Here is a 22,365-nt window from a genome sequence, read left to right on the forward strand (position 1 = left end):
CCTGAGTTTAAATTTGTGTTACCCTGGGCAAGTCACTTAATCCAAAATTGTCTCCCAAATAAATCTTTACCAAAGGCAGAATTGGCTTCAGAAAGGAAAGACCTCCTTTCTTGCTTAGGGAGAAGACAAATATGGTTCTAGATCTTCTTCAGAGATAGATCTGTGGTGAGAGAGAAAAGATTTGGGGAAGTGGCAAATGTGGAGAGAAGCCATTAGCTTACCATGTCCTTGGCTGACAGCTTAGAGACTGTAGGGAACTTCCTCTTGGATGAAACTGGAGACTCTCTCCATTGAATCTCACCAAGTTTGGAATCTCCAACTGGAATGAAAAGAATAAAGAAGTTGTCCAAGTTCTGAAGCCCATTTGTCAGAGGCTGGATAGTATTCAAAGGACTTTCTCTAAAGAACTTTTTCTTTAAAGGGCACCAAGAGAAAAAAGAGTTACCAATTTCTCCCAAACTTGAATAAAGCAAAGACTTTGACTGAGGCTAGTTCAGGCCTTAGAAAAACACTACTTATTTCATCTATGACATGAATCAGTCATGATGTTAAGGTGCCCCCAAGGCCCTTTTCTTTTAGGCCATGGTAATTCCCCTGGAAGCCAATGCTCTATCATCCTCTCCTTGGAAAGGTTTCATAATCTGAGCAAACTGATGGGTGGTGTTTTACTTTGATTTTTACATTTTAATATTTTATTTTCCTTTTTTATTTTATGTATCTCATTGTATGCGAAATAAAATATATAGGAATACGGAGGAAACTGATAATAAAATGGACAGGTAAGTGATATAGCGCATAGAATGCTGGGCCTGGAGTTAGGAGAGCCTTTACTGGATAAGTCACTTAATGCTATTTGCTTCAGTTTCCTCATCTGGGTAAATTGCTTAACCTTTCTTCATTAGTAAAATGGGAGATAATAATAGTATTTATTTCCCAGAGTCATTGGGAGGATCAAATAAGATCATATTTCTAAAACACTTTGCAGTGTTTTAAAGCACTATAGAAATGCTTTTTTGTTTGTTCTTTAATTTTCTTTTCCTCAATTACATGTGAGAACAATTTTAACATTCATTTTTAAACTCTGAGCTCCAAATTCTCTCCCTTTCTCCCTCTCCACTCCCCACTGAGAAAGCAAGCAATTTAATATAAGTTATAAGTGTGTAGTCGTGCAAAACATAGTTCCATAATAGTTATGTTGTGAAAGAAAACATGGACCCCCCCAAAAAAAAACTCAATAAAAATAGAGAAAATAAACAAATAGTCATATCCAACTCTTCTTGGTCCATTTGGGGTTTTCTGAAACAGTTTGCCATTTCTTTCTCCATCTATTTTATAGATGAGGAAACTGAGGCAGAGAGGGTAAAGTGACTTGCCCAGGGACACACAATTAGTAAATATCTGAGGCTGTCTTTGAATTCAGAGAGCTGTCTTCCTGACTCCAGGTCCAGCGCCCTCTAATAGTTAGTAGCTATTTTATTATTTGGGCTACTACCAACCTCACAAAGCTTCTTTGCTTCTGCCATCTAGACTTCCATAATACTAGTGCCTTCTCTCCATTGATTAACTTCAGCTTATTCTATCCATGTCCTGTTTGTACTAATTATTTGCACGTCATCCCCACTCCCACCCCTTTAGATGCTGCAATCCTTCAGGGAAGGAACTGGGGTATTTTTTTTTCTTTCTTTGTATCCCTAGCCCTTAGCACAAGGTCTTGAACACAGTCAGCAAGCATTAATAATGCCATATTGCAAATTTAAGGTGATTATTTTTTATCTTTGATTTTAATATTTTATTTTCCCCAATTACATGGAAAACTTTTTTATAATTTTTAATATTTATTTTTAAACTCGAGTTCCAAATGCTTTCCAGTCTTCATTCTCTACCTCCCTCATTGAGAAGGGAAGCAGTTTAATATAAGTTAGACATGTGTAGTCATGCAAAACATGTTTCCATAATAGTTATGTTATGGAAGAAAACAAAGACAAACAAACTCAAGAAAGATAAAGAAAAATAAAAAAGTATGCTTCAATTTGTATTCAGACACCAAACATTCTCTAGCAGTTTTTTTTTTTAAAGAGTTGCCTTTTTCAGCACCCAGTGATAATTTAGCTGAGCCTTATAAAAGATATGAATGAAGAGTTTTGACACAGGGAATGAAAAATAGCCCTACTATGTGTCAAATGTATGCGGCTGCTACTTTGTCTACTGCACCAAATAGCTGCTCCTTGAGGCAACTGGGGTTAAGTGACTTGCCCAAAGTCACACAGCTAGATGTGTTAAGTGTCTGAGTTCAGGTTTGAACTCAGGTCCTCCTGACTTCAGGGCTGCTGCTCTAGGCCATTGAGCAGGAGATGGAAGTCCAGGCTGAAGAGTTCCCATAGTTTCCATTTGTTCATTTACTTCCTCCGTTTCTTCAATTTTTCATTATAAGTCCATCAGAGTTGCCTCGGATCATTGTAGTGCTGAGAATAACTAAATCATTCCCAGCCGATCACTTTAGAATATTGCTGTTACGTTGTACATAGTACTTTTCACTTTGCATCAGCTCATGGAAGTTTAAGGCAATTATTTTTATCACTAATATTATTTCATCCCATTCCCTCATTTTGTATACCAAAGTTCTGGAAAAGGTTCAAGTTAATTCCACAGTCACATAGGGAATAAATGATAGAGCCGGGAGTTTGGCCCCAGTGCTCTGATTCCTAATCCATCCCAGTTTTTATGGTTCCACTAGAAATTCGAGTCTTTATAATTCTTTCGTCTTTAAGAACCAGAGCACCAGTCAAAGTGAGCGGCTCAGGTCTCTACTAGACTTTTCTGCAGGATGGGATGGAATCTCACTCCTCAGAGAAGGCCGTGCCCTTGGGAGCCTGGCCCAACAACTGTTGCAGACCCCTTTCCCCCTGACACCAGCTTCTGCTCTCTGCCTCAGTTGTCAAGGGGTGTTGCTAAGGCTGGATCCTCATGAGATCTCCTTCCCTTGGTATTGTCAAGGATGTTTTTCTTCTTTTGGGAGAAGCAAATGTTTTTCTCTGGTGATCTTATTTGGGAATATAATGTCCACCCTTCAATAATTTAATACAATAAGTACTTTTAAAAAGCATCTCCTGTGTAACTAGGGCAGCTAGGTGGTACAGTGGTTAGAGTGCCCGGCCTGTACTCTGAAAGACTCATATTCCTGAACTCAAATCTAGTTTCAGACATTTACTACCTGGGCAAATCACTTAACCTTGTTTGCCTCAGTTTCTTGAACTAGAAGAGGAAGTGGCAAACCATTTCTGACTTTGGCAAGAAATGCTTCTGAGGTTAAACCTGAACTCAGATCCTCCCGCCTCCAGGCCCAGAGCCCCATGCACTATGGCATCGTCTAGTTACCCTAATGATAATACACATGATCTTTAGTATATAAACAAAAATACCCCAAATGTAGGAAACAATCTTTAGTGTATAAGCAAAAATACCCCAAATGTAGACAACAATCTCAAGGGGTCCTCAAACTACGGCCAATGGGCCAGATGCTGCAGCTGAGGATGATTATCCCCCTCACCCAGGGCTATGAAGTTTCTTTATTTAAAGTCCCACAAAACAAAGGTTTTGTTTTTATTAGAGTCCGGCCCTCCAACAGTCTGAGGGACAGTGAATTGGCCCCCTATTTAAAAAGTTTGAGGACCCCTGAATTTTATACTATAAACAAAAATGCCCAGAATGTAGGCAACAAGCAGGAACTTGGGGGTCTTAATTTCAGATGGCAAATTTGATTGGTGAGAATATCAGCTCACTGCTAGTGGGAATAATTTTATTCTTTTTATTTGTATCTTCAGTATCTAGCACTGGTATGACTTAAAATATATATTTAATAAAATGATTATTGAGACTTGGAACGAACTCCAAGACTCTGACTCTGGATCAAACTATCTTATTTTTTAAGGGAATTTAATTTTCCTCAATTCCATGTAAGACAATTTTTTAACATTCATCAAAAAAAAAATTGAGTTCCAAATTTTCTCCCTTCCCCCTTCCTACGATGATAAGCGATCTGATATAGGTTACATATGTGCAATCATGTAAAACATTTCTATATATAAAATATTTCTATATTAGTCATGTTGTGAAAGAAAAAACATGCCAAAATGAAAAAAAAACTCACACAAAAAAGAAAGTGAAAATATATGCTTTGATCTGCATTCAGCCGCCATCAGTTCATCACGACTCTTTTGGAATTGTTTTGGGTCATCGTATTGCCGAGAAGAGCTAAATCATTCATGGTTGATCATCGTACAATGTTGCTGTTACTGTGTACAATCAATACACTTTGCTAAGAAAAAATAAGATTGGAGAGGGGTAACATTGTATATTAAAAAGATATAAGAAGATATACTTAAATGAACAAATCTAGGTACCAGGATGAGGAAGCATATTGGACAAAGGGACAAAAGGGATTATGTGATCAGAATAGACTAGAGATCACCTGGACAGAAGGGTGAATAAATGAGATCACCAGCCTGATATAGTATAGATATAGCCAACAGTATAGTATTGATAAAGTATAGATAGTGATTGGAGTGATTGGAGACTTTCAATATCTTTCAATATCTCCTTCTTGTCTAAAAGATAACCTTATTTTTTTTCTCCAAAATATGGAGGAACCAACAAAGAGCAATTCTATTCTGGATCTGATTCTCCCTAAGGAGGAGGAACTATTTGTCAAGAGATTATGGGAATCCTGGATATAAGCGACCATTCCCTCCTAGAGTTTATAATAGAGAAGAAAGAAATCAGGATTCCTCTGATGAGCATTCTGGATTCAACAGAAAGGATTAAAATTCTAGTGGGGGGAATCAGCCAGAAACATTAGGAAACTCACAAGACTGAAACTCTCAAGACACAAAGTGAAGCAATTTCAAGGAGGAAGAAAAAAATCTGATGAGATTAATGTGGATTCATAGGGAGCTCTCCAAATGACTTTTTTTTTTTTTTTTTGGAGAATTGAACAGAAGGCAGAAGACAGGGCAAGAAACAAAGTAATCTATAAAAATAGTGTTTGGAGAATTAAAATTGAGAAAGCCAGGGCTGCTAAGAGAAATTAAGGACATTTTTAGAGTCATTTTGGGAGAAAAGGAAACTATAAAACATTGTGCATGAATTGATGGAAAGTAAAACTACTAAATTATCATTTAGTACCAAATACTCAATGGGCTTCCATTTGTTTGTTTTTTGTTTGTTTTTCTTTGTCAGGGAGAATGATTTTTGCACTGGGAAGGACAGGACCAAAGTGGTCAAGAGGAATTTGAGATCCAAGATTGTAAGAAAGCACCCAATGATATTCTTATTGATTTCTAGTCAACTCTGTCCTGAGGAGCTGCTGGCAGCTGTAATTGCTGAATCCCTGCCTGTGTTATTTGCAAGATTGTGCAGAAGCGTGCAAAAGGGTTGGGGTCCTTCTATTCATGAGAAGAGAGAGAATTGAATCTGAATACAGATGAGCAAGCTTGACTTTGATTCCTGGGAGAATTTTAAAATGGAACATTAAAGAGGTGTGTAAGAGCAGTCAGGTGGGCACAGTGGCTACAGCACTGACTCTGATTCAGGTGGAAATGAGTTCAAATCTGATTTCACACATCTACTTGCTTTGTAACCCTAGGCAAGTCACTTAACCCCAAATGCCTCCAAAAAAGAAAAAAGAAAAGGAGAGGAAGAGAGGGAAAGAGGCAGAGACAGGGATGTGTGTAGCACAGTCTCTGATCTCACTCTCCCCAAAACCACCCTCTGATTAGCTACTCAGAGTCTTAGAGCAAGATTATTTCTCCTCTCTGGGAGAGGCAGCTCTCAGGGTGGGAGGTTTCTTTCCACTATTATCGTTCACTGACTCTTGTCTAATATCTTCCCTCAATATCATTGCCAATTCATTTCTGACCAGCGATTACTTCCATGGCCAATTAACATTAAATTAGCTTTCTCAGAGGGAAGTTTACTGAGAAAGTATAACAAAGACGGAAGTATAAAAATCTTCTTTCTTTCCTCCCTCTCTTTATTAAATCTCTGCTTTACACTCCCATGGATCCCTGGAAAACTCAAAAGTTCAAATGCCCTAAAGCATCCCCCCCTCTCCCAAGTTTACTTCTGACTCTAGCATTGGTTCTGGAACCATTAGCAAACTTGTAAGACAGGGTGTCTTGACAAGTGAATGGACTTATTACTGGGTAAGGCAGAGTGTTCCTCAGGGTTGGCTCCTTGCCACTGACTGTGTCTACCAACAGTTCCACTATGGATGTTTGAGGCTGGACCACTGGTGGTGGTGTTTTATTTTTTTGAAGCACAGAAACAGACACAGCAGTAACAAGAGGAACAGAGGTGGCTATGGGTATGTGGCCACATGGCAGCCTGGAGGAAGAAATGAGGCAGATAAGGGGATTGCACTTTCCCCCTCTCCCCTCTACTCCCTCCCTCCCTCCCTCCTTCTCTCCTTTGTCTGTCTCTCCTTTCTCTGTCTCCCTCTGTCTCTGTCTCTCTGTCTCTATCTCTGTCTGTCTCCCTGTCTCTCTCTCTCTCTCTCTCTCTCTCTCTCTCTCTGTCTCTCTTCAGGATCGCAACTAGTCTTGGCTCATTTGGCACTGAGGCTTTTGTCTGTTGGAGCCACTGGAATACATTCTGTTCTAGCAGAGCATCCAGGTAAAAAACATTTCCTTGCCACATAAGTGAAAAGAGCCAGTAAGAGAATACTTCTGTGTGTGCTCAAGTGTGTCAATGAATGTCTGCCTATATTTCGCTCCCCAAGCCCCCAGTTAAGCTGGCGGCAGGCAGAATAGACCACTTCTGTTCCCAGCCTGAGCCCTCACTGGCTGGGCCTCATACATCGAATCGGCAAACAGCAATGATCACAGAAGCCAAATTGGTTTCATCGTGAACAGGTTGTCATATCAGAGGCAGCCAAGTGGGACAAGTGATACGGCATCAGCTCTGGAGTCAGGAGGATGTGAGTTCAAATCCCGCTTTGGACACTTGAAGTGTAGTAGCTGTGGGACCTGACAAGTCACTTAACTCCCAACAGACCCCAAAAATCAAGTCCAAAAGCCTATGATTCGATTAAGACTGTCCTGCCAAACATCTAGACATTTTAGTGGATTTCACGCTCAGTGGGCGGCCAGGCACTTATTGCTGTCCTTTGAGGTCAGTCTGCTCCCATACACAGTGGTTGAGTAGATTGAATGGGAGGAGGGATATTGCCAAAGATCAGTGTCCCCTGGCTACCTCTTCCCCCACTGGTGAGACCTGCAAATCACTGCTGTTTTATAAACTTTTAGAGCCACAAAAGGGAACCTGAAGTCCATTTTTAAAGATAAAATCAGCTGGGGGAAATAGAAGAAAACCAGGAGTAGAGAGGGCCCAGGCAAAACAGAGTTTGGCTGGGAAAGAGCTCACCTGGAGAGCAGCTGCAAGGAATAATACGCTGGCCGATAGCTTTTTGTTTTTACTGTTTTTGCCGATTAGGACAGCTGTTTAACCCCAAATGGGGTCATAAGAAGTTGGAATGACTAAAACGATTCAACCACAACAAAATTCTAAATTTTATTGCTCTTGGACATAACTCCAATTGCCTTGCCCTAGTTTTGTCTGCGTCAATAGTCTACCTTAGCAAAAACTTCCAGCATCCTTTATAGTTACCCATTTGTGAGCACACGCGCACACACACACACACACACACACACACACAGAATCAATCAATCAGCAAACATTTATTTAAGTGCTCTGGATGTATCAGGCTTTGTGCTTTTGCCTTACAAACCTTCAGAGAAGGAGACCTGACTAGATGTCCTACCTACTAAATAAAGACAAAAACCGAGACACAGAGATGGGAAGTGACTTTTTCAAGGATATGGGGGCGTGAGGTCACAGATCTGGGATTTGAACTTCTAGGACTTCAAATTGTCCAAATTAGAGACCTTAGGTAGCTAGAGGGCTCCAGAGTGCATTATACCTGGAGTTAGAAAGACCTGATTCAAACGTGCCCTCAGACACTTCCTAGCTGTGTGACCTTGGGCAAGTCACGCTATCCTGTGCCTCAGTTTCCTCACCTGTCAAGTGAGCTGGAGAAGGAAATGGCCAAATCCTCTAGAATCTCTACCAAAAAAAGCCCAACTGGGGTCATAGAGAGCTGGCATGGCTAATTGACTAAAATCAACCTAAAGCAGCAGTCGTAGGGGGAAGGAGTCACTTCTCTGGGCTTCGGTTCTGCTAAGAACCCTTCCAGTTCGAAGGTTCTATAACTACTCGAGCTCTTCTCTCTGATCTCAGGGCCCAAGTATATATGAGTTGGGAGCATTGGCAGTTTGGAAATTACTTAGGATATTCTCTCAGAGGGTGGGCAGACTGACTTCCTACCAGACCAGCCAACTCTTCTTGGAAATAATTCCCGGTCTCTATCTCTATCTCTTTGTCTCTCTGTCTCTCAATCTTTCTGTGTGTTTCTATCTCTTTCTGACTCTGTGTCTTTCTGTTTTTTTTTTTTTTCTGTCTGTCTGTCTCTTTTATCTTCCAGGTAAAATTTATAGCTCAGCCAAGTCTGCTTTGACAACCCGGAGAAGTGGGGGAGGAAGGACAGAGGTTGGCAGCTGGAAACTGGCCCATATCTGATGCCTTTAAATCTCTCTGACCAATCACCACTATCTGACCCAAGGCAGATAGATCTGCCAGGACTTCCCTGTCCCCATTACTCACATCAGTTTTATAGTAAAAGGAGCCTTGAAGATTCAGCTTAGAGTCTTGGCTCAGCCACTTACACTCTGGGTAACTCTGGGCAGCGTGTCCCAGCAGGTGGGATCTTCAGTCAATGAGCTGAACTTCAATCCAAAGGGGTGGCTGTGGATGAGTCTCTACATGGTCTGGGGCTCAAGTTTCTTCTCTCAGTGTAGCGATTGATTAGGTGGTCATTAAGACCCGATCCAGCAGTGAATCCTACTGGCAGTACATAAGTGCTCACCTTTCTGCCTAGGGTAAAACAGCAGGCCCCGAGGGACTAGAATGCCCTGGCCTTCCTCTAGGCCCTCAGACTTGCCCTCTTGGGTCTGCATTTTTCCAGGATGGGTCCCAGGAGCTGCCTCAGCAACTTGTAAGTCAATAAGCATTTATTAAGTACCTGCTGTGTCCCAGGCAATGTTCTTAGCGATGGAGATACAAAGAAAGTTCTAGACAAAGAGAAAGAGAGAGACAAAAACAGACAGAGATAGAGGCAGAGGCAGAGGGGAGAGAGAGAGGAGAGAGAAAAGAGAAGAGACAGAGACAGAGACTGAAAGAGAGTCAGAGACAGAGAGACAGAGAAAGATAGAGAGAAAATGAGAGACAGAGACAGAAATGGAGAGAGGGAGGGAGGAGAAAGAGGGAAAGAGAAAGGAAGAGAGAGAGAAAAGAAGAAGAAGAAGAGAAGATATCAGTCCTTTTTCTCACAGCTTAAGTGGGGATGACTCAGTGCAAACTAAAGCAAGTATAATTATTGAATAGACAAGCAATATTCAAGTTCGAAGGAACTTGGAAATTAACGCACTTAACCCTCTTCATTTGTAGCAGAGGAAACTGAGGCCGGAGAGAAACGACTCATTCAAAGTCCGCTAGCCAGAGGATGGCTCCAAAGTGAGATTTGAATCCAAGCCTCTGACTCTCTAATTCTCCTTTTCCGGGATCCCAGGCTAAAACTTTAAGCAGCGGCTCAGAGCGGTCCCCTGGGGCCACGGAGGCCCAGGGCGGCCCCCATCTGTCACCGGGAGCCGCCGAAGCGTCGGGTTAGTTAACCCTCCGCGGCCCTCCTGGGGCTGAGCACCTGGCAGACACTGAGGGGCGGGGGGCGCCGAGACCTTAGAGGAGGGGAGCCCGCGGGCTGCTGGGGCCCAAGGCTGAGGGCGGAGAGTTAGGGAAGGGGGATGAGGGTAGGAGGGGGGGGCATAGCCTGGCCTAAGCGGGGTTAGGGTCTGAGTGACAAAGTCTAGGGCGCGGATGTTGGGAGAATTGACAGAAAGGGGTTGGGGGGCTGAGGGGCGGGGCCTGAGAGGACTGACAGACTGGGGGTCTAGGTCTGCAGAGAGGAGGAGAGGGGGCTGGAGGGTGGGGGGACTTGAAGGGCTGGCCGAAGGGGCGGTGCGTGCGGAGAGGGGCGTGGCTGGGTGTGGCTCCGCCCCGGGGCGGGCCCAAGCGCTCAGCGGCTGACCAGTCCCGGGCGCAGCCCCAGCCCCTTTTCCCGGAGCCGGTCCGGAGAGCCGGAGCTGGGCGCTCGCAGTCCGCCGCAGATCGAGCCGCGGCCAGAGCCGGAGAGTTCTGCCGGAGGCTAAGCGGGGTCTTCCGAGCCCCGTCCCAAGCCGCCGGACTGCGGCCACAGCTTTGTTGTCCTCTGCCCTGCACTGCCCTGCGCTGCCAGTTGGTCCAGCCCCGGGGCTGTGCTGCCCCTTCAGGTGCCGGCTCCGCGCTCCCAGACCACCCGGAGGCTCGACCTCGAGAGCAGCGTCACGAGCCCCCCTCCCCAAGTTCCCAGAGCCCCCCAGCCGAGGTAGGGGGCGCACCGGGGCAGAGAGATCTGGGTACGGGGAGGGGGCGTTAGGGAATGAGCAGGAGGGTCGGGGGGCAAGGGAGTCTGGAGGGGCGGGGGCAACGGGGTTGGGGAAGGAGGTCGAGGTACAGGGGGCCGGAGCAGGGCCAGGGGGCGTTGGGGGAGAGGGACGCTGGCTACCGAGAAAATTGGGGGGGGGCGAATGCTGGCAGCACGCAGGCCAGGGCTGATTGTTCGGGGCGGGGGGTGGGGGGACACTGCTGCAGCCGAAGGGTCTCCAGACCAGGGTAACCTGAAGGAGAGGCCATGTGTGGAGGATCCAAGGCTGAAGCAGCGGGAGGGTCTGAGAGCAGGTGCTGGAACCTTGGGCTGAGGAGGGGGGTGGGGGGTCAAGCCTGGTCTCAGTGTGCGGTGGGTGGGGCAGGTTGGAGCTGGGCACTGAGACCTGGATGGGCGGGGGGAAGGTCCTAGTTCTGAGCAGGGGGCCCCTAATCTGGGGAGGGACGAGAAGAGCCAGCGAGACCCATCGGGCGCCAGAGGGTAGAAGGGCAGCTCGGCTCCCTCCCCCTTTGCCTTGGTCTTGGGAGTGGCCCCTGGGGGAGTGGGGGGGCGGGGCTGCCTCCCGGCGGAGACCTCCTTCTCCCGTGGGTTGAGGAGGCTGTGGGCTAGACTTCTTTGCAAAGAGAAGGGGAATTAGCCAGGCCAGAGGAGGGGAAATGCAGATAAGGCAGCAATCATTCTCAGGATTCTCTGGGTATTATTGCTTAATTGTATGTGACCCTGTGGTTGTGTGTGTAGATTTATAAGCGTGGAGGGGAGTGGGGGAGGAGGTGAATGAATTTCCCAATATGCAGAGGACTGAGCCTCCTTGCCGGGAGGATGGGCAGAAGCAGATCTAGTGGGATGGGAGGTCTCGTGAGCCCCTCAAACACTGCGCATCTTCCAGATAGATCACCATTTGTTTGGCCAAGAGCTCTGAAGTCCCTTCCAGCGCTGAGATTCTGGAGCCCTGTCACTTCTCTCTGAAACTCAGTTTCCTCATTTGTCAGAAGCCTTAATATGACTTCTCCTGCCTTCCTTGTTGCTCTCCATTTCAGTGCTTTTTGGGGAGGATTTATCAGATATGGAACAAAGCACCAGAAGAGCCATTCAGGGATTAGCTAGTATGGCCTGTCAGCAAACATTTATTAAGCACTTACATGGGCCAGACACAGAACTGTGTTGAAGAAATAAAGACAAAAAAAAGTCCCCACTTCTAAAAGCTTGACATTCAATGGAGAAGCTTCCCTAGACTTTCATGCTTCCCCAAAAGAGGGAGACTGAGGGCTGGAGGCAAGGAAAGTGCCTTATCTAAGATCTCCCGGTTTGCACATGGCAGAACTGGGACCTTCGATTTCGGAGCCTGCCTTCTTTCTATAGTTCTCTGCTTTGGGTGGGGTAGGAGTGAGTGCCACCAGGAACCAGGGAAGGTCATGGCTGCCCTTTCACGCCAAGCACAGGTCACGGCTGTACTGGTCTCAGTTTCTTCTAATAGCTCCTTGTGGGTCTCCACTCAGGAATCCCACTGGATCTTTTTTTAGAGAAAAGGCCATAATGGCTCAATTACCCACAGGTCACTTATCTGGCAACCTTAATTCATCCATCAGTTTCGCCGGAGCTTTTTGATCCGTAGATATTTTTAGCCTGTATTACATCTCAGGGCCGGACTCATCTATTAGAAGGTAGACTTGCCTATCTGGTTTGGGTCTTTTCTTTTTTAAAACTCAGCCTGATTTCTTTGCCAAGTTCATGGACTTGAGGTAGAATCACAATGTCATCTTGCGAGTTAATAGCAATCAACTAACAAAGCAGAAATTGAGAGATATTTAAATATGAAAAAACAAATGGATGTATGAGGGAGGCATGGGATCCAGGGAGAAAAGGGAATAGGTTTTTGCAAGATCCAAGAGGAAAAAAGATGTCCTTCCTACAAATAGGATTGTGAAGCATTTATTAATGCTAATTATTAATTAATAATTGCCACATGCTGAGCCAGCTATACAAAGAGAGATTGTCTGTTCTGATGGATCTTACATTCTATTGGGAAACCATTAACTGATAATCATTTATTAAGCACTTACTATATACAAAGAGAGATTGTCTGTTCTGATGGATCTTACATTCTATTGGGAAACCATTAACTGATAATCATTTATTAAGCACTTACTATATACAAAGAGAGATTGTCTCTGTCCTGATAGAGCTTACATTCTATTGGGAAACCATTAACTGATAATCATTTATTAAGCACTTACTATATACAAAGAGAGATTGTCTCTGTTCTGATGGAGCTTACATTCTATTGGGAAACCATTAACTGATAATCATTTATTAAGTACTTACTATATACAAAGAGAGATTGTCTCAGTTCTGATGGAGCTTGCATTCTATTGGGAAACCATCAACCAATAATCATTTATTAAGCTCTAGAACCCAGCAGCATTCTGGCACCCATTAGGCACTCAGTAGATGTTTGAAGGAAAGAATTCTTGCTAGTGGTTCTAGGGTCCTGGATAGAGCATTGAATTGGATTCAGGGTTGGGGCCCAAGGCATCCACTGAGTTGCTACATAATCTCACAGCAGTTATGTTCCCTGTTTAGGCAGCAGTTTTCTTTTTCTTTCCTTTTTTAAATTAAAGCTTTTTATTTTTCAAAACATATGCATGGACAATTCTTCAACATTAGCCCTTGCAAAACCCTGTGTTCCAATTTCCCCTCTTCTCCCACGTCCTTTCCTAGATGGGAGTAGTCTAATATATGTTAAATATGGTAGAAATATATGTTAAATCTAATGTATGCATACATATTTATACAAAAAAATCAAATCAAACTAGTAAAAAAAAAAGCAAAATAAAATGCAAGCAAACAACAACAAAAAGAGTGAGAATGCTATGTTGTGGTCCACACTCAATTCCCACAATCCTCTTTCTGGGTGTAGATGATTCTCTTCATCACTGAACCATTGGCACCCATGAGGTTTGAATCATCTCACTGTTGAAGAGAGTCACGTACATCACAGTTGATTATTGTGTAATCTTGTAGAATGATCTCCTAATTCTTCTCACTTCACTCAGCATCAGCTCATATAGGTCTTTCCAGCTCTCTCTGAAATCATCCTGCTGGTCGTTTCTTACAGAACGATAATATTCCATAACATTCATATCCCATAATTTATTCAGCCATTCTCCCATTGCTGGGCATCCCCTCAGTTTCCAGTTTCTGGCCACTATAAAAAGGACTTAGGCAGCAGTTTTCTAACCTTCACAATGAGGGGATTGGATAAGTTGGCTGCTAAGGTACTGTCTCTTTTAAATATTTCATGGGGTATGTTCACATTAAGTAAACTGGCAGTGAAGTCACTGGTGGATGACCAAGTGGTAAGGAGAGTGCCTCCTGGGCCACATTCATTGGAACCCAATATTCTTAGAATCATGGCACATGAGAACTGGAAAGAACCTTAGAACCCAAAATATCAGAGTTAAAAGGAACCTTGGAAAACATCATGTCTAGTCTCCTACTTTCATTCACTCCATTCACTCCATTCATCTATTCGTTCCTACATTCAACAAATGTTTATTAAACATCTTCTAGATACAGAATCTTGAGCAAGGCAGTAGGAGAGAGATAAAGTTTGAAAATAAATCGGTTCCTCAAAGAGCTTATATTTTAAGAGGGGGCACAAACAGAGAAGCATAATATACAGCATTACATATTTAGTGCACACAAGAGGTACAAAACTGGTTTTGAGATTTCAGGGCTGAAGTGTGTTCATTTGAGGGATCATCGGCCTGGGAATTTGGAAAGGTGCCTTTTGAAGTGAGCTTTAAAGGATGATTATTGGGAATTCCAGGAGTAAAAAGGAAAATCAGAATGCTCCAGATAGAAAGAACAGTTTTGAGAAAAGGTGGGATGAGGTCCAGAAGTGACATTTTTTGCTCCAGGTCACAAAATGAATGGTAAAGCTTAAATGAAGCAGAGAAAAGACTTGAGCTAGTTTTTTTTACCCTTTCTTCATTGTTTTCTAGTCCCTCATGTCCCTAAAGCCCAGAAAGATCCATTAAATTAGAAATTCTGCATCTTTTTCTTTTTGGCAGTCAGTCTGGTGAATGGTGTTTTTCAGAATGCTTTTAAATGAATAATATAAAATATGTAGAATTACAGAGGATTCTGTATTGAATTCATATCAAAATATGAAAAAGAATACGCTCATAGACTCCTCTACGTGAGTCATTTGCCTCTCTGCTTAGAATTTTGCTTACAGTGTCTTTCTTTTTATGAAGAACTTGCTTCTGACAATTATCTGGCAAAAGGAGAGAGGGAAAAAAATGGAGACAGGGAACTTTCAAAATACCTTTAGTCTCATGAACTGGGCCAGGTCCTGCTTAGAAGAGAAATGGGAATTCTGGAGGGGCCTCTAGACTAGCGGATACTGATGCCTGGAGGATCTGGAGATGAAAAGAACTTAGGTGCATCAAGTTCAAACTGTCTTTTAGCCAAGAAGGAAACTCAGGCTCAAGGAGGGAATGTGACATGTCCAGTATGTTCATTCAATCACTCATTCATAGATATTCATTCTTTCATCCTTTTATCCAACATTTATTAATCATCTTGTCTGTGGCCAGCACCATCTTAGACACAGTGGGGGATTCACTTTAAGATTAAGAAAGTCTAAATACCCTGAAGCAATCTATAGTGTGATTATAGAAATAAATACAACACAGTATAGAAGGATGAACCAGATCGAACATAAACTAAACATTGCCTGCTTCCAAAAAAAAAATCAACCTCACGAATATATGTAATGAGATGACTGAAAATTTTGAGGGTCTAAGAGGACTGCAAGCTCATAGGAGTCCGCAGAAATCTTCTGTGACCTTGGACTGCTTTAAGCAGCGTGCCATTCGGGATTTGGGGAGTTTGTCTCACTAAGGGTTCTTTTCATTCTGGGTGAGTCAGTGATGGGAGGTGATTGTCCTGTTTTTGAGGGGTCTCCTCTGGAGCCTATGAGTTCCACAAATTAGAAAGGATTTTGATAAGTCAGAGCGGTGACAAAGGAGAGAACAAGTAGAGACTGGAGAAGACCCCTTGCTATATGAGGGTGGGTTAAACCATTGTGCCTGTTTAATTTGGAAAAGGGAGGACTGAAGGACAAGACTTTATAAGTGCCTTCATATAGAAGAAAAAATCTGAAAGAAAAAGAAGTCTGTTGGACTCCAGGATCATAGGCAGGAGCAGTGTGGACAGAAGGAAGCATTAAATTTAATCTTGATGAGTGGAAAAAAATTTCCAACTGAGAGAGAATGACATGAGTCGCCCTGGAAGTAATGTGGACATAGTGAGGACTGTGGGCTTCAAGCAAAGTTGGGATAGTCATTTGTAGGGTCTGTTTCTGAGAGGATGCCTAATTACATGTGGTGGGCCGAATTAGATGGCCTTGAAGATCCCTTCTAGGGATGAGATTCTATGACTTTGTTTAAGCAGAATGAATGAGATTATCAGTCATTTGGTTATAAATTTATTTCTTTTTTCCCCAATAATATTTTTATTTTTCCAAATACTTGTAAAGAGAGTTTTCAATATTCATTTCTGTAAGACTTTCTGCTCCAAATTTTTCTTCCTCTCTCTTTTACCTTCTTCCTCCTTCAAAACAGCAAACAATCTGATATAAGTTAAATATGTGCATTCCTTTTAAATATATTTCCATACGATTATAAATTTATCAAGTGCCCACTGTGCTCCAGGCTCTGGACTAAGCCGGAGTCTACAAAGAAGGGGCAAAGACAGATCTTGTTCTAGAGGAGCCAGTTGTCTAATGTGGAGGTAACATGTGAACAATCATGGACTAGCAAACTGTTTATGGGATAGGATGGGAATAACAGGGAAGGGGTCAGAATTAAGAGCAACTGGGAATGACTTCCGGTAGGATTTTAGCTGAAGAAAGCCAGGAGACAGGATGGAAATAATTCAGGCATTGGGGCAGGGGTAGGAGGATGTATATGTGGAGGGTGGGGGAAGACTGCCAATGTCAATGCCCAAGTCTATAGATAGAGGAAACCTGTGGATCACAAGAGTATGTTGACAGAGAGGGGACTTCCTGGAGAGAAGTGACCCCTCTGCCTTAGAACTGGTCCCTTCCAGCAGAAATTCTTCTGTCATTAATATGCTAACTTTTCAAAGACAGCATCCAGTGCTCGAGTCCCCTCCCCTCCCCTATGGGATGGTCTTGCCACCCTCACCCACCCAGGGTTTCATCTACATTAATGCCAGTGAGATGTAACTACCAGCCTCCTTATGGGACTAAAAAGAACAAGCCATGTTTCCCTTAGCACACTGGCTTCCAAATTCACAGCTGGGCAGTGCCCTGTCTGTTCTAATGTTTCCTAGCCTGGGCAGCCCCAGAGGTGCCCGCTTTCTCAGCTATCTCTGAATGCCTCAGTGACCGCTGTTAAATTGTCCCTGTGTAATAGAGAAGAACCCCTGAGGGACCTGTCCAAATGTGTCCTCCCCATCGCCAGCCATTCTTCCTTTACCTCTCTTCTCACTATGACAACTGTGTAAGGGCAGGTGTTTGATTCTCTCTCACTTGTATTTAGGATTTTTTTCAAGCCTGGCCCACAGAATCGCAGAGCTGGAAGGAATGTGTAGGTGTAGGGGATGTTGGGAGTGGAGAGTGGTATCTGGTCTAACTGGCACCTGATCACCCTCACCCTTCTCTTTCTACAGCATCCATTCCTTGATCCACTCTAGTCATACACTTTGCTGCTTCCTCATTCCTACTTTTTTCATTATTTCCCTCGAGAATCCTAGACCTTTTGTTCTTTTAAATAAATTTTGTTATTTGGTCTAGTTCCATAATTGATATAGGACTGAATTTGTACATTTAATTTAAGCAGTGTCATCATTTGTATTCTATTGGCAAGATCCAGTCGCAAACACTACCTCAAGTTATTTAAAAAGTAGGTTTTATTAATACCTTTTATTTTTACATAACTACACTTCCCACTTTATCCCTTTCTCAGTTACATCTCTTATTTTAAACAAAGAAAAGAATAATAAAAAAAAACATTCAGCAAAACCAGTTTTAAAAAGGCCAGATGTTATGTGGAGTATTCCATATCTGTGGACCCCACTTTCTGCAAAGGAGTCTGGAGGGTGATGTCTTCTTATATCTCTTTGGGGCCATACTTGGTCTTTATAATTTCACAAAATTAAATTTCAGTTGTTTTGTTGTGGTTGTTCTTTCCATTTGCAGAGGCCTCTGAGTTTCCTCTGAGACTAACTCTAATTTATTCTGTGTATATATGTATATACAATTATATCTAGAAATATCTATGATAGATGTTTATCTATATGTACATAGCTATTTGTAGGCTATGTTGTTTTTCCCATCAGGATGTGAGCAAAGATTTTTGCCTTTCCTTGTCCCCAGCACAGTCAGCACTTAATGCTTGTTGACTTGACTCTACTTACCTACCTCTAATTTTTTTTTGTTTTTTTGAAGCTCTATCCAAATCTTCAGTATATGTTGGTAATTAATTTTCAGATATGCATTTTGTAGTTAGAGGAACTTTACTTTTTATTATTGTCTCTTGAGTTTTTTTTGCTTATAGAAATACTTTTTTGTGAATTTATTTTATAAACTGCTACTTCCCTAAATCACTGCTTGCTTTACCAAGTTAATAACTAATTACTTTGCTAAATATGTTGTCTTTCTTAGTTTATTTGCTAATTTTCTATTAGTTAATCAAACTGCCAAGTCATCATCCAATAAGGAGGGTTTTATCTTCTTTTTTTCTTATATTTATGCTTTTAATTTCTTATTCTTGTTCATTTCTAGAACTATATTCAATAATAGAAAAGAATGGGGTCATCCTTGTTTTAGTCCTGTATTTACAGGGAAAGTTTCTAGTGTTTATTTATTATATATAATAGTATTTTTTGGTTTTAAAGGACTACTTCTTTAAAACCATATTTTTAAAAAAGGTTCTTTTTATGCCGGTTGTCATTTGGGTATTTAGTGTAAGTGGGTCTTGTACTTTGTCAAAAAGATTTATCTTTTTCTCTTAATATAATGGTGTGGTTTTGGATGGTTTTGCTTGCAATATGAATATTTATATTGTTTTTTCTAATATTAAATTATCTTTGCAGCTCCAACTTGATTTTGCTGAGTCATTTTTGACTGTATGATACCAGTCTTGTTGCCAGCAATTTATTTAAAGTTTTTGAATCAATATTCATTAATTATATTTTACTGGGCTGTGGTATTTCTTTGCTTTGTCCTTCTCTAGTTTATAAAAAGCACTGTCTCCTATAAGAAGAGCTTGATAGGGTGTTGTCTTTCCTAATATCTGAAAACAAATCTTACAAAGTTTGATGGAATTCATTTAAAAATCCATCTGAACTTGGGGTTATGCATAGTTCCTTTACAGTTAGCCCAGTTTTTTAAAATCTGGAATTTGTCTAAGATCTCTACTTCTTGTGCTGTTGCAGGTATTTTGCTCAGTATGATCTATTCCTTTTTAAGTTTTCTAATTTTTTAATATATTATACACACATACACATACATATATATTTGTGCATAATAGGCTCTAATATTTCTTTCTTCCCTTTTGTAATTTTATATTACCAGTTTTTTTTTGTTTGGTGATTTGATTTTTATGTTCTTTTTAAATTAGGTTTTTAAAAATGTTGTAGTTTTCCCAAGGAACTTCTACACTAAACGTAGTTAGTGTTTCTGCCTTTAGAAATTCATTCTTGAGAATGAGTGAATGAAAAAGTTTCTATCAAATCCTTATGCTCAAGGAGCTTATATTCTGAATAAGGAGACAACCCACAAAGAGGCGTAGTGGCCAAGGAAGGGCATTTTGGTCCCCAAATTTACCAGGATGGTGAGTTGGGTCACAAAGAAATACATCAGTCGGAGTTGATTTGATCATGGTTCATGTTTCCATAAATGGAAAGTAGGTTGAGGAGGAAAGAATATCTGCATGGGGGCAAAGTGACTGTCAAGGCTATGGAGGAGCTACCTGGAGAGTTTGCAACTTAACCACCTTTCCCAACCCTGTAGAATTTTATTCCTTTGGATCATAACTATGCTTTCTGTGAATTTTTTGACATATCTTTTCTCAAATTTAGGGTGTATGATACACAATACCTGGTTTCTCTCTTTATCACCAATCCCTAGATAGTTACTTAAGATTTTTTATCACGTAACTCTTTGCCTCAGTTTCCTCAATTGTAAAATGAGGATAATAATAGCACTTAAGTCACAAGTTAATGAGGATCCAATGAAATAAAATTTATAAAACACTTAACACAGTGCCTGACACATAGATGTTTAATAATTGCCTTTTCCTTTCCCTTAATAAAAGGATTAGAATTTAAGAATACCTGGAAAAACAAACTGCAGAAAAGAACTCAGTATATTTGCACATACTAGAAATAGTAGGAAGAATATTTTTATTTCACAATAAAAGTACAATATCTGCTTGTCATTATTTGCATCTGAAGTTCATAAATAGGAGAAATATAGTAAATTATAAACAAGTCTAAAAATCCCTGTGTTGGGACAGCTAGGTGGCGCAGTAGATAGAGCACCAGCCCCGAAGTCAAGAGGACCCGAGTTCAAATTTGGTCTCAGACACTTAATATTTCCTAGCTTGTGACTCTGGGCAACTCACTTAACCCTAATTGCCTCAGGAAAAAAAAGAAAATCCTTGTGTTAATTGACACACCTGGTCAGTCAGTTACAGAATCAGGGAATCTCAGAGCTGGGAGATATCTCAGGGGCCAAGGCTCTGTATATGACCAAAAATTTCCTCTATCATGTACCCCCAAAGTAATCAGTCTCTGCTTAAAGCTCTCCAATAAAGGAGAAGCCTCTATCATCTTAAAAAAAACCAACAAAACTTTTTAACCAACAAAAAATTGATTTTCTCTTCCTTCTACCTTCTTCCCATAAAAAAGAAAAAAGAAAAAAAAATTCTTACAAGAAATCTGCATTCAAGAAAAACAAGTTTCCATACTAGCTGTGTCAAAAAGTTTATGTCTCCTTTTATTCCCTAAAACTATCACCTCTTTATCAGAAGGTATGTAGCCTGCTTCAAGTCAACAGAAGTCAACAACTTATTCCGCTCTTATAATGTGCTTGACATGATGCTAGTGGCTGTGGACACAGAAACAAGTAAAAAGATAGTTCCTGACCTCAAGCTGAAAGGATCTCTCCATTTTACAGATGAGGAAACTGAGACTTAGTGAATTGCTCCAGGTCACTCAGGCGGTAAAGGGCAGAGTCATCATTAGAACCTAGAGGCCCTCCAGCTTCAAATTCAGAGATCTTTGTCCTTAATCACACCGAAGGAAGATGACAATTGTATAAAAGCAGCAATCAGAGAAAGATATTTAATTGAAAGTTCCTTTAATTGTCTTGGTATCCCTGGTATTTTGTACAGTGTCAGATATACAGGAAGTATATAATAAATGCTTCTTGGATCGGGCAGTAAATCAGAGACCTAATGATATACCTGAAATTTGGAAAGGATTAGAGAAGGGGGTCATTGCTGTAGTCAGGGTAGCTGTCATGGAGAAGGTGGGCTGGAACTGGGAGTGATAGGAGAGAGCATAAATTAAATTTTAGAGTGGGCTTTGGAAAGGACAAGGGTAGGTGAGACTCACCTGATTGGAGCTGGGGTTCTAGGGGAAGGGCTAGGGAGAAAAGGACAGGTAGGAAGAGCCCAGATGTCTGAGCAGGAGCCAAAGGGACAGAGGCTACAGGTGCAAGTGTTGGGATGACCCAAGATATCCCCAGGTGATCCTAGAGGAGGAATCAGATTCAGAGTCTAAGGGACCTCAGAGGTCATTCAGAGAGGAGATAGATACGTGAAGCTCAGGGAAATGAAGTGATTTGTCCAAAATCATTTTGGTCCGAGAGTCAGAGGTGAGTTTGGATCTCCTCTGACTCCACTGGATGACGTTTCTCTGGATGACGGCGGACGAGGGTCCGTGCATCTCTGGGTAACCAAGGCGATCGTGTGTTTCTCCCACAGATGGCTTCAGTGACAGAGGGAGGCAAAGCCGGGGGCAAAGATGCTTCGGACCAAAACTTTGACTACATGTTCAAGCTGCTCATCATCGGCAACAGCAGCGTCGGGAAGACTTCGTTCCTCTTCCGCTACGCCGACGATACCTTCACCCCGGCCTTTGTCAGCACCGTGGGCATTGACTTCAAGGTGAAGACGGTTTACCGCAATGAGAAGAGAGTAAAACTGCAGATCTGGGTGAGTCTCGAACGGCTAGAATTGGAACTGGATTGGTCTCTTGGGTCTGGGCCAGAGCATGATGATGACAGGTCAATGGGATGTCGACGTGAGAAAATGCTTAGGGCCTGGCTCTAGCTTTGGGAGCCCTTGTGCCAGAGCTGTGATGATCTTCCTATAGCACTTGGTGCTTCACGTGTGCAGCCCTAGGACAGCTGCTCTGCCTTTGAAACACTCTGTGGATCAATGCCCCCTCAAAACTGTAGCTCATGAGTCCCCACTGACGTACTTCCTTTTATTTGCCAGCCAGAAGATATCTTAGGTCAGAACAAAAGACATTCTATCAAATAGCAGAGCAAAATAAAATGACCACAAAGATTTCCCCCATTATGTGGATATGGGGGACATTTTCTCCACTGGCAATATACTCCTCAGAAGAGAATGGAACACATATAGAGAATGCAAATGACCAGGGAATATGCATGGAGATTATATATATATATATATATATATATATATATATATATATAAAAGGAACTC

At 42.0% G+C, this 22,365-nt stretch overlaps 1 protein-coding gene across 1 annotated transcript in view; it reads left to right on the plus strand.

Annotated features, from left to right (window-relative positions):
- The first annotated feature begins 10,211 nt into the window (after positions 1–10,211).
- The window catches only part of RAB3B (RAB3B, member RAS oncogene family), a 54,004-nt gene continuing 41,850 nt past the window's right edge, over positions 10,212–22,365 (plus strand). The window contains exons 1-2 of the mRNA XM_051999702.1: positions 10,212–10,531; positions 21,616–21,846. Coding sequence (XP_051855662.1) covers positions 21,616–21,846 — 231 coding nt within the window. The 5' untranslated portion in view covers positions 10,212–10,531. The remainder of the gene's footprint in view (positions 10,532–21,615; positions 21,847–22,365) is intronic.

This window comes from Antechinus flavipes, chromosome 4 (assembly GCF_016432865.1).
Source record: "Antechinus flavipes isolate AdamAnt ecotype Samford, QLD, Australia chromosome 4, AdamAnt_v2, whole genome shotgun sequence".
NCBI classification, from domain to species: Eukaryota; Metazoa; Chordata; class Mammalia; order Dasyuromorphia; family Dasyuridae; genus Antechinus; species Antechinus flavipes.